General features: G+C 42.4%; 3 protein-coding genes across 5 annotated transcripts; 1 reads left to right on the plus strand and 2 right to left on the minus strand.

The window, feature by feature from the left end:
- Window positions 1-97: 97 nt before the first annotated feature.
- On the minus strand, window positions 98-4221 carry zbtb8a (zinc finger and BTB domain containing 8A). Of its 2 annotated transcripts, none has more exons than XM_048227862.1 (4): window positions 4024-4221; window positions 1832-2670; window positions 1391-1560; window positions 98-1057 (listed from the first exon to the last, which is right to left on the minus strand). In XM_048227862.1, exons 1-4 carry the CDS (start codon window positions 4086-4088, stop codon window positions 695-697), a joined length of 1437 nt encoding a protein of 478 aa, XP_048083819.1. In that variant the 5' UTR covers window positions 4089-4221; the 3' UTR covers window positions 98-694. The 2 variants fall into 2 exon arrangements, with proteins under 2 accessions (XP_048083819.1, XP_048083818.1); XM_048227861.1 differs by having other exon boundaries at window positions 1391-1563.
- Window positions 4222-4623: 402 nt separating this feature from the next.
- On the minus strand, window positions 4624-9996 carry gale (UDP-galactose-4-epimerase). Of its 2 annotated transcripts, none has more exons than XM_048227871.1 (11): window positions 9845-9996; window positions 9029-9182; window positions 8059-8171; window positions 7710-7823; window positions 7223-7399; window positions 6889-7002; window positions 6710-6776; window positions 5928-6013; window positions 5760-5837; window positions 5479-5593; window positions 4624-5017 (listed from the first exon to the last, which is right to left on the minus strand). In XM_048227871.1, exons 2-11 carry the CDS (start codon window positions 9147-9149, stop codon window positions 4953-4955), a joined length of 1050 nt encoding a protein of 349 aa, XP_048083828.1. In that variant the 5' UTR covers window positions 9150-9182; window positions 9845-9996; the 3' UTR covers window positions 4624-4952. The 2 variants fall into 2 exon arrangements, with proteins under 2 accessions (XP_048083828.1, XP_048083827.1); XM_048227870.1 differs by having other exon boundaries at window positions 8059-8174.
- Window positions 9997-12831: 2835 nt separating this feature from the next.
- Window positions 12832-15921, plus strand: LOC125284482 (kazal-type serine protease inhibitor domain-containing protein 1-like). Its single transcript, XM_048228453.1, has 7 exons — window positions 12832-12922; window positions 13039-13121; window positions 13233-13727; window positions 14299-14459; window positions 14645-14696; window positions 15238-15333; window positions 15541-15921. The coding sequence occupies exons 3-7, from the start codon at window positions 13238-13240 to the stop codon at window positions 15552-15554; spliced, it is 813 nt and encodes a 270-aa protein (XP_048084410.1). The 5' UTR covers window positions 12832-12922; window positions 13039-13121; window positions 13233-13237; the 3' UTR covers window positions 15555-15921.
- Window positions 15922-15975: the final 54 nt, after the last annotated feature.

Here is a 15975-nt window from a genome sequence, read left to right on the forward strand (position 1 = left end):
CCATGGATGGCTGCAATCGTGACGCGGTGGTCCCTTGTTGCAAACCAGAATGCAGATGTTTGAAAAACTTTTGATATAATTCACACGTGGTGACGTGCGGGGTATAAAAATATTTTATTGAATATAAAAGTATATCACTCGGAAGATAATAAATAAACAAAGTTATCATCAGTAACAGCCATACTTTTACTAGGCCTATAATTAAGTGGAATTCTATGTATTTAACCGTTTAATGCACATTAATGTAGGAAGCTACCCATCATTTTCATTTTTAACAATTTTCCACAAGGCCATGACATTTGGGTGAGCTTTTTATGTCTCTCCTCAGAGACAGGGGAAACAGGAAATTAAAACAAAGAAATGTGTGGCTTAGAACAAGAAAGCCGTGCATGCAACTACTTGATGGTAGTATAATGTCTGTGATGTGCATTTCAAATATTCCTAAGCAAAAATGTGTGTTTTGTTTTGTAACAACAGGTTCATAATGATTGAAAAATCATTTAATTCTCATTTACCAAACTAATAAGGGCATCACCCATAACAGAAATTGCATCTTTGCACTTCAACTTATTATCTCTGTAATTATCAGGTGCCATATGCATTTTCAACTACTCTCTCCCCTTGAAACTTAGAATCATATTCAGATCTTTCTCAGTCCTCGCCCATATTCAGCCTCAGTATCTCAGCATTGCAATCAGTCCTGCTTTTCATTCAGCTCCTCATCACTGTCGTCCACCTCCTGGATTATCAGGTCGGCACCCGAGTCCTCGGCCAGGTCGTCGTCATCTGTGATGACCCAGCTGGGGTCCTGGTTCTCCCCGTCGGCTTCGGCCTCGTCCACCCCCAGCAACAGCTCTGGCTCCTCTGTGGCCGCATGCTCCTCCTGCTGCTGGCCCACCTCCCCCTCCCCCTCCACAGTCATGCCGGCGTAACTTGTCTCCTGGATACAGACGCCACACAGCCGATAGCACCGCGTGCCCTCGCACACCACCCTCCCGCTCAGCTCGGTCACGTGGCGCTTGCATTTACGACACACCAGCTTACGCGCCTGATGGATCTGCAAGTTCAGATAGGAGACAATGGCAGAGGTGACTGGACAAGCAACACAGTGTTGTGAAAACTCTCAGGGCCAGTTTCAATTGCCCAGTTTCCCTGACATAGAACCTAGTCTAGACTAAAAGAGAACTTCAGTGAACATCTCACTGAAAATAGCTTAGTCTAGGACTAAGCTTAATCCATGTGTCTTAGAATCTTTCCATCTGAGGAGCCTCTTAAAGTCATTTATGTATTTCACTTGGACTCTTTGTGGGCTAAAGAACAAAATGAAGATCTTTTTTATTGTATGTACATAATCAACCTCGACCAGAGATTGGCCAGTCACATAACCCACCGTCTCAAAATGGCTGCGCAGGTGCTCTAGCCGAGTGAAGCGCTTGTTACACGCCTGGCAGGGGTAGGGGCGTTCGCCCGTATGACAACGGAGATGTCTCTTCAGGTCAGCCTTCCTTTTCACAGTGTGTGTGCAGAAAGGGCACTTGAAACGCATGGTAGGGTTTGAGTCTACTGAAAAAGAGAATATAGGGTTAATCCAGGTGCAACAAGATGATACAGGTGACGGGGAAGATTAAAAGCCATTAGTCTCAGGCCCTATATGACTGGTAGTGACATTTAGATTAAATAGCCTACACAGAATGAAATATTCAAGAGGGTACAAGTTGTTGACAATTAGACCCTCTTTGAAATACTGTAGTCCCCATGTTTTGAACAAGGAGAAAGGTTGAGTCAATCACTACAGTTGTTTTTCTTTTAAAAAGCTCTTCATTCTTCTCACCTTTATTGAAGACTCCCACAACTCCAACAATGGTAGGTAGGGTGGCATACAGTTCATCTGCTTTCTGTGCGCTGTGTGAGGCTGCCATCTGGAGGTCAACTGAGGAGTTGTCACTGGCAACCGGGCGTCCTCCGCTGGCTTTCCTCTTGGATCCCCTCCTTCTGCGCTCTGGGACAAGGGTGGTAAACTCTAGCTGCATGTCTTGGTCTGGTTCCAGCTCTGTTTTCACCATTCTCGGATGCTGGGCTGGGCTTGGCGGCAGGAGGGTGACCTCTGGGCTGATGTCCACCTGATAGTCCTTCGATTGCACGTCATCCTCGGCCCAAATTGTGGGCTGACCATTGAGGGAGCAAGGTCCAGCCTGGTCCACATCACCACTGCGCTCATGGCCCATGCTGTTATCTGACAGGCAGAGGTACCGGTCGTCATCTTCCTTGGCGCTAATCTCCAGCGAGGACTTGATGAAGTCCTTGCAGTAGGCAATGACGTCGTTCATTTGCAGGTAGCTGGCTGCTGACATCACTTCAATGACATTACTGCTCGTGAGCTCCAGGTGTCCCGAGTAGACGAAGTCCAGGATTACAGTGAAGGTCTCTGGGCTGAAGACGTCGAACGAAGCGCTTGCTGGCTCGGCGCAGTCTTTAGCTCCCTGGGTGAGCAGCATACGGAAATAACCACTGCTGCCGAAGAGCACATTGCGATGAGCCTTGAAAAGGTGGCCCTCAACCAGCACGTTGCAGTCGCAAAAGAGATCTTGTCGGCGCTGCTGGTCCAGCTGCTTCAGCAGGCAGCTCTGATGGCTTGATGTTATGTCTGCACTGGACCATCTGTGAGGATGCCTAATATAGGACATACAGTATGTTTGAAAAAACATGTCTAACTGAGCACAATTAATCCAAATTAAAATTCCCCATAATAATCGTGGGCCTGTCATTTGTCAAGTGTGTTAGCTTGATTATAGCATGCAAGTGCTAGGTGGGATTACAACTCAAAGTAATTTATACGGTCATAACCAACATTTCTTATGGGGTAGCCTACAGTATGGACAACGGGAGAGAAGTCACATGTCAGCAGCGTTGGTGTTTTAAGTCACACATCATTCCAGTTCCACGGCGCTTATTCGACACCCATGTGCAGATAGCCTGTTTTAATAATTATAAATGTTGAATATGCTTTTAGGCGAACTTTCTGATTCGGGGGCACGTCTGTTCTTGTCGCCCACCGTCTTTTGTCTGGGATGAAAGCAGAAGCAAGCTATTCCGCTGAGGCACACGCCCAGCCTTTCCAATGGTCTAAGTGCCTGTCAATCCTGCATTTCTCCTGCAGGGTACACCCGACTCTCAGCGTCGGGTAACGAACAGCTCTCCTTACTATTTTGGAGTGAGCCACTTTACAAGATAGGAAAGAAGATGTGTCCAAGGCATAGTAACGAACGACCCTTCTCACTCTCTATTACGCAAATTCGAGCAAAAATAGCAGATTACAGTATAATTGGGATATTGTTAAACTCTAGACGACCGCTTCTTTCGTTTTCATCACCATTCTCGCTATATAGATTCACTGACAGCGTTGCTGGCAGAATTAACATTCCGTATGACCCATTTCGAAAAAAGGAAAATGCTGAACTACCTTGGTCACTGGCTGCTGCGGTGCCCGACTCTAACACCCGTAAAATTTCTAGAGTACGCACGAGTTAAATTACATTTACAGTAAACATTTTGTGTGACTTGAGTGTGCCCAGTCGGAAACTAACCATCAGTTGTTATCAAACGTTGAGAGCCTAAAAGCCATAAAGAAATAGGTTTCTTTATTGAGTGAGGTGCAGCCACCGATGGTTCAGCCTACTACAGAGACGCCCACCTACAACTGCTTCCCCTTCACCCCGATAAAACCACGGACAAAGGCATGCGTAAAAAGGTAGCACATGTAATATCCGTATTCACAAGTCTGAACAATGCGGAATAAGACCTATGTTCTTCCTTACGCCCGTTTTTGATAACACAATGAACACCCTCTTTTGTGCTCCGGTTCCAGGGCACAAGCCAGCGGTGAACGAATTCTTACACTGCGGAGTGAAACGCTCATCTCGCAGGCGCGCAATATCTGCAGAACCCGTTGACGCCCTAACGACAACCCGCCGCCCAACGCTTCAGCCCCCGCTGCTTTTTCTTAACGATAAAGCTTATACTTACTGGCGACCTGGCTCTGCCGAAGGTCGCATTGGTCTGTTTGTCCCAATTTCACAAACCATCTCCATTTCTGGACACTTTAACTAAATTGTCGTGGCTTCCCCGATCTGGGTAAACATCCACTTCCTGCTCAGCCCTAAAGACCGAAACCCGTTTGTTGAGAGGGGGAAAAAAAGCCTGTGCTGACGTGGGTGTTCAGAGTGCCCAAGGGCCAAGAAGCCACTTAAAGCACAAGTGTCCTTTTTGAATCAAGTAAATACGAATCACTTGTCACTAAATAGCCTAATTTTCTACCCAGGTGAACCTAATGAACACAAGGCCAGGTATATTATACTTCCAAGGCCCTTTTGTAGCTGTTTGATATTAGTAAGTCTCTTGGGCCTAAAGGGCACTGGTTGCAAACATTCTTGAACAGGAAAAACACCCCATAACTTAAACTGTCCAAAAAAAATGAAATAAATAATATATATCTGTTTAACCATTTTAAAAAACATTTTAAAAAGTGGTCAAAAGCTTCAAAACTTTACCTTGTTATATACAAATACCACATCTAAAAGGATTAGGACTATTTAGTACATGTACAAAGAATAGGATATACCACAATTTATGATAAAATCATTAAATTAATATTTTTAATCTTTGACAAGAACTATTAAAATCATAAAGACAGTACAGTACAAAGAAATAAAGTATTTGTTTTACAGGTGTCACCATAGAAAATAACAATTTCATAAAGATTTTAAATGATTAAATGAAAGAAATTATAACATGAGAGATGAAAATCATAAAAACAGAAAAAAGTAATTAAATAAGTATTTTTCTTTGACGTGTCCATTCCATCAGAAGTATGTTATGCATTGTAAACATGAGGAAGTCATGGTCTGCTTTGGCCCGGTGATTTTTGATTAATCTCCATGATTCGGAGATCTGTGTCATTCAGCTGTGCCGTTGCAGAAACCAGTAGGATTCTTGGATTGCCAGCGCCACAGATCTTCACCTTATGGAGGCGACATGACAAAACAGCATTACACACCACGCACTCATAAACATCCATTTATAAGACACTACATGTGTGTGAGAGGAAAGCAAGGTACAAACTGCTTGACATATCTACCACTCCATGTATTTTCAAATGAAAGTACTGAATTCCCCAACTATGACAGTGAACCAGTGGACAATATGCCATACATATGCAATGTAGGGTATACCCACTGCATGAAATATATTTTAACTTATAATAAAGAAAGACAACTATGAAACATTCCTTTTGAAACAAGTCACTGTGCACAACATCTGTCTTAGCCTCATGTCATATGACTCTGATGACTGTTCATGCAACATTTAGCCACATGCCAGGAGGTGGAATGTGCTGTCCCAGCACAAAATCACAGCAGTGGCGCAGGAAGTGTGAAGGCAGGGGAGGTGGATGTCTACTACATGTACAATGCTGGTACTTACACATCCTCTCCAGATCAAACTGAGCCTTCCAGCCCAGCTCCTTCTCAGCCAGCTGGGGATCAGCATAACAGGACGCGATGTCACCACTCCTCCGTGGGGCAATCTGGTAGGCGATCTATTGAGAGAGAGAGAGAGAGAGAGAGAGAGAGAGAGAGAGAGAGAGAGAGAGAGAGGGGGGCATGGTCAGTACTGTTCCAGCCCTCCAGAGTTACTTTGATCTTCCTGACGATCTTCCCCACATGATTAAAAGAAAAGCCATAAACATGGATATGATCACTTGCCTTTCTCCCTGAGACCTTCTCCATAGCCTTCACCATCTGCAGCACTGAGTAACCTGTGCCTGTTCCCAGGTTATACACCTACGGGGGAGGGGATGGGGTGTCATTAGTAGAGCAAACCAGGTGGAACCACACCACAGATGAAAGAAAAGAGGACAGAGAAAGTGGTACCTTGCATCCACAACTTTCTTCCAGTTTCCTGAGAGCTGCTATGTGTCCCTTTGCCAAGTCTACCACATGGATATAGTCTCTGACCCCTGCAGAGGACAACACACAAAGACATGTGAATATGGTGGTTGAGAGAAGGTGGAATAGAACATTATGTCCAATATTCCAATATGTGGTTTAATGTTCTGCATTATGTCCAATATTCCAATATGTGGGTTAATGTTCTGCATTTCTCATTAGTGGGTCACTTTGATACTAAAAGTATGATTCTATGTAATGACTGTATGATATCTGTACTGTCCCTGTGTATATCTGTGTGTGACTGTAGTTAGAGATAAGCGGGAATATTATGACTTTGCAGTGTTTTACTGTTCTGCATCAGTAGCTATCTGCTCCGGATTGCCAGGCTGCCACTAATCAGGGTCTGATTCAGTGTAGTCCACGTGAGATGGGATGACCAATGCCATCTCCCGTCAGCCTGGAAAGATACTTAAACCCTAACTATTTCCTTGTCTACTTAGAGCAGCTGATGGATCTTTAGGTGAAGTCATGCTGTCTCTCCCTTGATGTGCATCATTGTAAATAAACTCTGTTCCTGATTTTTCATACTATTGGTCTGACTGGGTCTCATTAAATCCATGGTATCAAAATTACCATCATGGTCTATACTGTATATGAAATCCTTCTCATTTCCTCACACACTATGACTTCACGTAACGTCCATTCAGCTACAGTATTTGTACTCACTACACTACTTGAATCTTAAGTAAAGTCATTGTGATTACCTGTTCCATCAATTGTATTGTAGTCATTTCCAAACACATTCAATTGTTTCCTTCTACCAATGGCAACCTATAAAGACAGTCAACAGGGTGGTGACTCAATCACAACATTGGTGAATATTCATGATAATCCATTTATAGAACTCAAGTTTAGGTTTGGTATGATTCTGAGTGGTCATTACCTGGGCGACGTATGGCAACAGGTTATTGGGAATACCCTGTGGGTCTTCACCAATTTGTCCAGAGATGTGAGCACCAATGGGGTTGAAGTACCTTAGCAATACAGCATTCCAGTCCTATCAGCATAGAACATACAGTACGTGTTGAGATTTACATATCAATTAGAAACACAAAGTATTTTCATACGCTGATAACAAAGATAAAGGCAAGGCAATTTAATCTGACAAACAATAGATATATGTTCTTACACATATGCTTACACAAAAAATTGTGCTTACAGTGCTACTAGTAACAAGGGTCTCATTTCTGAATGGTACAAAGACATGTGATATCCACCTTCTCTGCTTTACAATGGTCTTTGATCATTTCCTCGATGAAGTACTTGGTCTGGCCGTAAGGGTTGGTGCAAGCCCCTGCTGGGTGGCTCTCATCGATTGGCAGCTTCTGGGGATCTCCGTACACCGTAGCTGAGCTGCTGAATACCACATTGTGTACCCCATGAGCCTGCATAACCTGCGAGACATGCAGATGCACACAAAACGCACATACACAAAAATCCCACACAGACACACACACAGAACAAGACAGCAGCCGATGAGACCATCCACAACAGCCCAAAGCTTGTTTGTGTTAAAATTGTTGTGATGGGAGGGAGTTAATAGAGGCAACAACCCCACACAGAAAAGCAACTGCAGTAAAGACATGCAAAAAACATGCAAAACTGAGACTGACACACAGCAAGTTGCAATAAAGCGACTGAGGTAAGTTGACTGAGATATGAGGACAGGTACAATCAGAGAAAGACATATCCACTGTCACTCACCTCAAGCAGGTTGATGCTTCCTGTGAGATTGACACGGTAGTATCGCAGAGGCTGCTCAACAGACTCACCCACTGCTTTTAGGCCGGCAAAGTGCATTACTGCATGGAATTTGTGCTGGAGGGTAATAGGAAGACAGCAGAGCTTACCATTATGACATGTTTGTTCTTTAAATTATGCATTTTTGAGTACTATACTCCTGCAACTCCTGTGATTTTTTTCCCTCAGTGAAGGGAAGGTCTTGTTAGTGCTCTTTGAAGGTAACTCATGAAGAAAAAAAGATAGTCACAGTTGACAGAAAGCCAACTGAGGCCTGAACACAGTAATTCCGTATTGTGTATAAAAATCAAACCTTTTTAAATATCCTTTCTAGTCCAGGTTTGTCAAGCAAATCCAGCTCGTGGAACTCAATGGTTGTGTCCAGAAATGCCTCAATTCTTCGCAAACTTTCTGGGACATCACCCTCTCCTCATAAAGAATATATAACATAAACAGTGTTAATATGGACTCACACCCCAACCAAGACAGATATTAAATGTTAATAAATGCTGAATAACACTTTTCATCATTTCACATTTCAGTTTGTATAGAAACTAGAAACAGATATCACGTTTATGTGATATGTGGTTTCTGAGACAGGGTTATATACAGAACCCACATACAAACCCAAATAAACACACCATCACCGGAACTTTAGTTTATAATTTTATGGACCCTGTGTAAATGTTTGCCTCATACACAGAGGTAACAGACTAAAACAAATCCAATAAAATCTCTTCATTACGGAGCCTAGGAGGTGTCATTGCAAGATATTTTTGTGTATCGAGAGAATGTGCGCTCATTTTACTAAATCGTGCACACGTTTTACTAAATTGTGCTCTCAATTTAGTAAATTGTGCTCTCAATTTAGTAAATTGTGCGCACAATTTAGTACAACGTGCACACGATTTACTAAATAGTGTGCTCATTTTACTAAATTGTGCGCACGATTTACTAAATAGTGTGCTCATTTTACTAAATTGTGCTCTCAATTTAGTAAAATGTGCGCATGTTTTACTAAATTGTGCGCTCAATTTACAACACTTCAAATGAGAGCACAATTTAATCAGATGAGTGCACTATTTAGTAAAACGTGCGCACAATTTACTAAATCGTGCGCACAATATACTAAATTGAGTGCACAATTTAGTATAATGAGTGCACAATTTACTAAATAGTGCACTCATCTGACTAAATTGTGCTCTCATTTGAAGTATACCAAAAAATATCTTGCAATGACCCCTCGAGTTCCGTACTTCTTGAATGTCTGTGCTGACACTCACCTCGTACAGCATTGCTGAAGTTATCAATCACGACAGGAAGAAAGCCAGCCTCTATGAGCTCCACCACACAATGGCTGCCAATGTAGCCCCCTCCACCTGTGACAAGAACCTTCTGAGCCATTCCTCGGGTTGAACCGGTGACCCTCCTTGCAACCTGGGAACACAAAACAACAGTTCAATATTTCTCCCATACCACTGAAGGAAAATGCCATAGCCTCATTCAAAAGAGACTTCCGTGAGGGAGGACACATGACGCTACAGAGTTCAGCTTCAGTATTTGCGTCAGACTCCGTTCTGTTCCACTTAGCCCCACCCAGACCTTGCCCACGGGATTTGTAACGTGGCCCTTTGAAATCTTTTTACCTGTTCACCTCAGGACAAGGAACAGGTGGGTCAACTAGACAGGACAGTATTCAAGAATCACCAACTTACTTTTTCAGAAGTTGTCTAAGGAGTCCCAAAACATGCTGATTTAAAAACGCATGAAAGAAAGACGCATATCAATTCTCTCCACTGATAGTTACAACAATTCAAAGGACCAACCAACAAAGGCACGAGCTTATGTACTCCATCATCATTTTTTGCCTGTTTATGATTTCATTCAATTATAAGAGATGTAACAATACGAGGAGGACGTTAAAAGAGTTAAACCTCTATCAATATTAGAGGTAGCCTTTCATAATGGTTTGGTTGCATTAATTGCAGCAGGACAGGTTATCCTACACAGAAATTCATTCATGCTATTTCATATTTCCCTGACAGAACATTAAGTGACAGAACAACACAGAGAACAGATCAAAAGCAAATCACACTTACTGTGCGGTCAAAGAATCTGAACGGCAGGCTGCAAAGTAAGACCAATGTGGATCGGCTAAGCGTCACATAAACTGTCGCCGTGACTTCTGTCCAGGTGAGAAAAATTCTGATAAAGAAAGTTGTTCCATCCTCGATTTAATACATTCTCTCTTCCTGTGTAACGTGGAGTGATATGAAAAATGAACAACAACGCGCCATTTCCGGAAAGAGGGGAGGTTGCGTTTTCAAATTAAAGCTACAGATATGGAAACCCCTAATGGGAAATATTTTTTTTTTTTTTTACGAATTGATCTATATTCATTACATTTTTGTAAATTATTCCGACACACAAAGTCACATTATTGGCAGAATAACAAACTTTTATTGATAGAAATTAGAGAATGTATTGTAGGCCTGTGTAGAGAACTTTTATTGTGAAGACACCTTTTCAAATATTTCCGATTGTTCGCCTAGGCTACCTGATTGCATCTTGGTCCACACCATTTTAACCAGGAAGAGAGTGACGTTCACAACCCCTCCCTTTAACTGGCAGGACAGTACTACCCCTGTTTGTAGGATACAGGAGCACCATTGACACAACTTCAGAGATTAATAATTATAGATATAAAGAAACATCTCTGTGTATAGGCAGTAGGCATAGTTCAAGTGGCCAATTCAAATCATGTTGTAGGCTATGACCTAGCTGATGATTATGGGGCAACTTTTTCAGCAATGTTGTTGGGCAATGTTCCTCATTATTATGGTTCTGGCATGTTCCCATGGATATTGGGCATCAGTTTATTTTCTGGAGAACTTTATTAATCAGTAAGCAAATTGTCATGATCATCCAATAAGAATAAATTGAACTGGTTGTATTCCTATTAAGTAATGCCTTTAATTAAGTGAAAGTAGATACCTTATCAAATATTACTCCAATACAAGTGAAAGTTGCTAAGTCAGATTTTTACTTAAGTTGAAGTAGGCCTACAGTACCTGCTTTTAAAAATACTTAAGTAGCCTATTCAGAAGTAGGCCTGTTTGTCCTTTTTAATGTATTGTAATGTAATGTTTGTTTGGTCATAACAGTAATAGGGTAGGCTTATACATATTTGTTCAGTCATACATCCAACAAAAACATCATTATTCATTCTCTGTTGACAAATCTAAACATTTTAACTGCCCAATACAAAACCAGATAACTTAATTTTGAGTAAATTATTTATTGATTAATGATGTATATACGCTAAAGATCTATGTGGTGAACGTCAGGTGATTGTCTAATTCGTTTCACAATGATCATGGAGGATAACCTGGTTAACACCAGACCATTTCTCAAGTCTCAATTGCAAACAGGTTTGTGTAGTTCTGCCAGGCTACATGGAGGATGTTCTGATGAAGAATCTATTGCAAACAGGTGTAGTTCTCCCAGGCTACATGGAGGATGTTCTGATGAAGAATATATTGTCACCATCATTACCTCAGCCAAGTTCAAATTGGACTATTGAAAAAAAAAAAAACTTCAAGATGGTCAATCACATTATTGCATTCAAACACTCAAATGTGGTAAAAGTAACGAATACTTCATGCTCATATTTAAAATTTAGTGGAGTCAAAAGTACAGTAGGCTATTTGTCTTTCAAAAGTAGTGGAGTAAAAGTCACAGTTTCCAAAAATATTAATACTCAAGTAAAGTACAGATACTCAAAAATCATACTTCCAGTTTCTTCCAGTAGCAGCAACTGGAATCCATGCATTTCCACTGAATTATTTTTGGAATCTGATCCCTTATCATACCTGTTCATTCTTACTGTTGTTTCGACTCATCGTGACTAAATTCAAGATGGCTGCAAACGCTAAACTTCGTGAAGATACTGTCTGTATAAATCGTCTTGTAAGTAAACTACCAGTGCTTTTTCAAAGTTCTCAATGTCTCGTTTTAAATGTCAGGGCCCCTCGGAAGTCTACCAGTGAAGTGTGGAGATACATTGAGCCTCGTAAATGGGTGTAAAACAGTGATTTATTTGCATGGCTAGCCCGATGCCGAAGCACCACTATTGAAAAAGCTGTTGGTAGCATCGGCTAACTAGAGCCAGATTTTGGAGTGCAGGGGACAAGCTGAGATGGGCTATGAGACATACGTTCACACTCGGTATCATGTTTCAATAGACTTTAGGTCAATATCACACAGGAATTCTCCTTTAAGTACAGTAATCAAGTAAATGTACTTAGTTACTGTCCACCCCTGTTGCCTAGTTACATTGCTCAAGTTGCCCCATGTCATCACTATGGGCAACATTCTGATGACATGTCACCACATGGAGCGTGGTGACATGCCAGAACCATAATAATAACATTGCTGAAAAAGTTGCGCCATGTATCTGTGAAACATCCTTAAACTTTCAGGACATCAGAATTTGTGTTGGAAAAATAGATATAAGTTGAGTTGGAACCTTAGGCCTGTCATCAAGGCATAACATGTTTTTGCTTTATGTCCTTAGTGAAGATGAAGCATGTGTTGCGGTTTCCTCTGTTGTCTCATATTCTTACATTATAAATGCCTCATGAGCCCCGAGCCCCAACCCCCCAACCATCACTACATTAACACACACACACACACACACACACACACACACACACAGACACAGACACAGACACACACACACACACACACACACACACACACACACACACACACACACACACACACACCTTTCAGAGAGAGAGAAAACTCAAATGTCCTCCCTCAAGACACAAAGCTTAGCCAGCAAAAGAATTTCACAGAACTGCACCACATTGAAGCCTGCCTGTGTAGCCAGCATGGAGGAGCATGAACGATAATTGTTGACATTTCAGAAGAGCTGCATTGAATGTAGGCCTACATCATAGCCTACCATAGGTCACTGAAAAAACTCAGCTGCATACGAACACTTTGAATGACAGCTCTGGCATCCTGTGCATTCCACGCTAGGATTTTGTGTTCTTTTACATGCTGTGCCAATTTTGAAGCCCTGGTGCCAGTCCTGCCTTGCCAACCAAACTGGCCCCAGAGAGTGAGGATGGCCTTTGGGACACAAGAAGGGGGAATGTTTCCTAAGGGAGGTAGTTGTAATACTTTATTGCTCCAGTAACAGCAGGTTTATCTATCCGATTTGAACTTAAGTTCAATAATAAACATCTGCACTTTCCTATTCTCTTCTTCACTGGAATAACTAAAGACAGAGGAATATCTCCCATCAAGGCCATCTGTGTTCAATTAGGGAACAGAAGAGCAATCTCCAACAGTTGCAGAATTCTCTCGGTGAGTTCTTGGTGAGAATATAAAACAAGCCAGTCATTATTTGCTGCAAATATTTCTACATTGAAAAGTGTCACATGGCTCAGCTATTCAGCTTTGTGTCTCATATCTCAGGTGCCATGTCCTGGACTGTGGTCTGGTTGTGCCTATACCTGTACCTGTGCGTGTGTGTACGTCCGTCTCATGCCTCGCCCCCGCAGCACCGCGGCTGGCTGCGTCTCTGGGAGGAGGGCGAGGCCTGTGGCGAGTGCCAGGAGCACCTATGCCCCCCGGCGCCCCCCAACTGCCCGGCTGGCCTGGTGCGGGACAACTGCGACTGCTGTGAGCAGTGTGCCAACGCCGAGGGCCAGCTGTGTGACCCCGACGGAGCACAGGAGTTCTACGGTCACTGCGGGGAGGGGCTGCACTGCCGGAGGCCCCCGAGAAGGAAGAGGCGCCTCAAGGGCGGGGATGGCGATGACAGCCCAGAGCCCAAGTGTGTGTGCCGGTCCACAAGCTCCGTGTGTGGGTCAGATGGGCGCACATACCCCAATCCCTGCCAGCTGAGGGAGGAGGCCAGCAGACTGGGGAAGGAGCTGAGAGTTATTGGGGCTGGACCCTGCCACTCGGGTAATAACCCGATCAGCTTAGGGTGGGATGGAGTAAACTGCAGTTGTGACCATGAAAATGTTGTTTTAAGCTGTGGTACATAATTGAGTTTTTGTGTATGGGTTTGTCAGCACACAAAAGAAGTAATGCTTTGTTGTTGTACAACAGTTGCCACAGCCTACTAGTCTGGTGCCTTGCTGTTGATATTACTGTATTAGATTAACATTTAGCATGCTATGGCCTGAGTAAACAGTAAGATAGTAGTCTTCTGGATTTACTAAGGAGTTCGGCCGAGCTGGAGTATGGTGAAAGATTCATACTAGTATGTAGATAATAGATGAACCTACATTGCTTTTGTAGAGAACAAAATACATGCAGCTTTGAACTTGAATCTTAAATCCAAACTACCTTATGCAGGAATTCTGCTGGTTTTGGGGCATGCGACTGAGCCAATTCGCTGTTAACATTGGTTTGCGGTATGAGACAGAGCTGCCATACCACAGTTATAACTGGAATGACACTTTGTAAACATACAGCATGTCTGAAAAAAAAAAACAGCCTGAGGTCTTGAAGAGGACATTTGTGCTCTCAGCCCCACAGATTTCCAGAGCCCCTCAAGACCTGACAAATTACACAGGAAATGACATCGCATTTGGATGTGAGGTGTCTGCCTTCCCTATTCCCAGCGTGAGCTGGAAGAAGAACGGTAGCGACAACATCCTACCTGGTGATGACCCTCACATTTCAGTCCAGGTGTGGTACTTTTACTCTTTCTCCACACAATACTTACTTCCACTTTAGATCACTGAGGGCATTTATATTTGGGAGATATTGTGGTGTGTATAGTCCTTTCATTAAATTCTCAGCAGTAAGTGGTCTTAACCTCAGTGTACGTAAACAGCCCCTCCTCTCACACCCAGAATGCATCTCTTTCCTAGGCACGGGGTGGGCCGCAACGCTTCACTATATCAACATGGCTGCAGATCCAAGGTGAACAGAAATAAAGGCTGACAGGATTCTCAAACATTTGTGCATTGATTTTGTCTTGCCAGATATATTTCGACCCTCTTGTACATGTATATGATACTGTTTAGTCTATTGCATTATACTGTATACTATAATTCAAATGTCTAATCTAAACAGGCTGTGACAATGTAGATCATGAAAGCTTTCTACAATCTCTTTTTTAAATGAGTCCTAAACAAAGGATCTACAGAGAGGCATACACTAGTGAACTTCAGTCACTCACTTTACTCACAGAGATGGAAAAAGATGGCAGAAAATCAATAGGAAGAATGAATGATAAGGCAAAGTCTAACACAGCTTAGGAGAAAGATTGCTATCCATTTTTCAGAGTAACAATGCTGGTCATATCGGTTCTTCTTTCTATATGTAGCCATGGGGAGAGAGGTACAAAATAGCAGTTGATTAGTGGTACAGGCAAATAGAGACATCATTTCAATGTGATTAAATATCCAATAAAAATCATGAATACCGGTACCCAAACAGGTTATTTCTCACCTCTTCAAAGGTCTCCGTCTCTCTGATGCTGGCAGCTACTCTTGCATCTCTCAGAATGCACTGGGGAACGCTTCAGCCTTAGCTCGGCTTCAAGTGCTCAGAAAAGGTGAGTTGCTGACAGCAATGTCAGGTGTAGCATTCCTCTCTCCAGCCAACCCATTCTTTGAACATGCTTACCCTATAAGGGTTATGTGATTTGATGTCCCTTAATGCCTCCACAATATGGGTTACATTACTTCATTGCAATGTTCCAAAAATGTTGTTTGGACATTACATAATTATGTATTTCATCATTCCTGTTTGTTCTGGTCAGTTTCCCAGAGATAAGGAAGAGTGATGGTGAGTTTGATGACCATGGTGACCCCGAGAAGTACTACAGCAATGCAGATGATGAAGATGAGGACCTGCCTGTATATCAGGGGACTACTTATGATAGCGCATTAAAAGAATGCAAGGGAGAGGATGACTGTAGATTAGCATTAGGACATAAATATGCAATAGGTTCAGAATATACTAACATGTTCCCCATCTTAAGCTAATCAACTTGGTATGCATGAACCTCCCAGATGAATCATTGCTTTTCATAATGTACTTTAGAGACTGTCAATTACTCCTGTCTTTTTTCTTGCAAATACAACACTCTGTTTGGAGAAATTCAAAAGAAAAAAAAACCCACATCTGATCAAATGAAAGGAGCAATGTCTGGTCAGCCTGTAAATGAAATGTCTGTAGATGCAGCGATTAAATG

The sequence above is a fragment of the Alosa alosa genome, chromosome 19 (assembly GCF_017589495.1).
Source record: "Alosa alosa isolate M-15738 ecotype Scorff River chromosome 19, AALO_Geno_1.1, whole genome shotgun sequence".
Taxonomy (NCBI): Eukaryota; Metazoa; Chordata; class Actinopteri; order Clupeiformes; family Clupeidae; genus Alosa; species Alosa alosa.

Excerpts from the sequence above, each read along its gene's own strand:
- LOC125284482 (XM_048228453.1), top strand. The coding sequence starts at position 13,238 with ATGTCCTGGACTGTGGTCTGGTTGTGCCTATACCTGTACCTGTGCGTG. Across the intron at positions 14,460-14,644 it reads ACCCTCACATTTCAGTCCAG|GCACGGGGTGGGCCGCAACG; the intron begins GTGTGGTACTTT and ends TCTCTTTCCTAG. Across the intron at positions 14,697-15,237 it reads AACATGGCTGCAGATCCAAG|GTCTCCGTCTCTCTGATGCT; the intron begins GTGAACAGAAAT and ends ACCTCTTCAAAG.
- gale (XM_048227870.1), bottom strand. The coding sequence starts at position 9,149 with ATGGCTCAGAAGGTTCTTGTCACAGGTGGAGGGGGCTACATTGGCAGC. Across the intron at positions 6,777-6,888 it reads TGTTGCCATACGTCGCCCAG|GTTGCCATTGGTAGAAGGAA; the intron begins GTAATGACCACT and ends CTGTCTTTATAG. Across the intron at positions 6,014-6,709 it reads CAATACAATTGATGGAACAG|GGGTCAGAGACTATATCCAT; the intron begins GTAATCACAATG and ends TGTCCTCTGCAG.
- zbtb8a (XM_048227861.1), bottom strand. The coding sequence starts at position 4,088 with ATGGAGATGGTTTGTGAAATTGGGACAAACAGACCAATGCGACCTTCG. Across the intron at positions 1,564-1,831 it reads TGTGGGAGTCTTCAATAAAG|TAGACTCAAACCCTACCATG; the intron begins GTGAGAAGAATG and ends TCTCTTTTTCAG. Across the intron at positions 1,058-1,390 it reads TGCGCAGCCATTTTGAGACG|ATCCATCAGGCGCGTAAGCT; the intron begins GTGGGTTATGTG and ends CTGAACTTGCAG.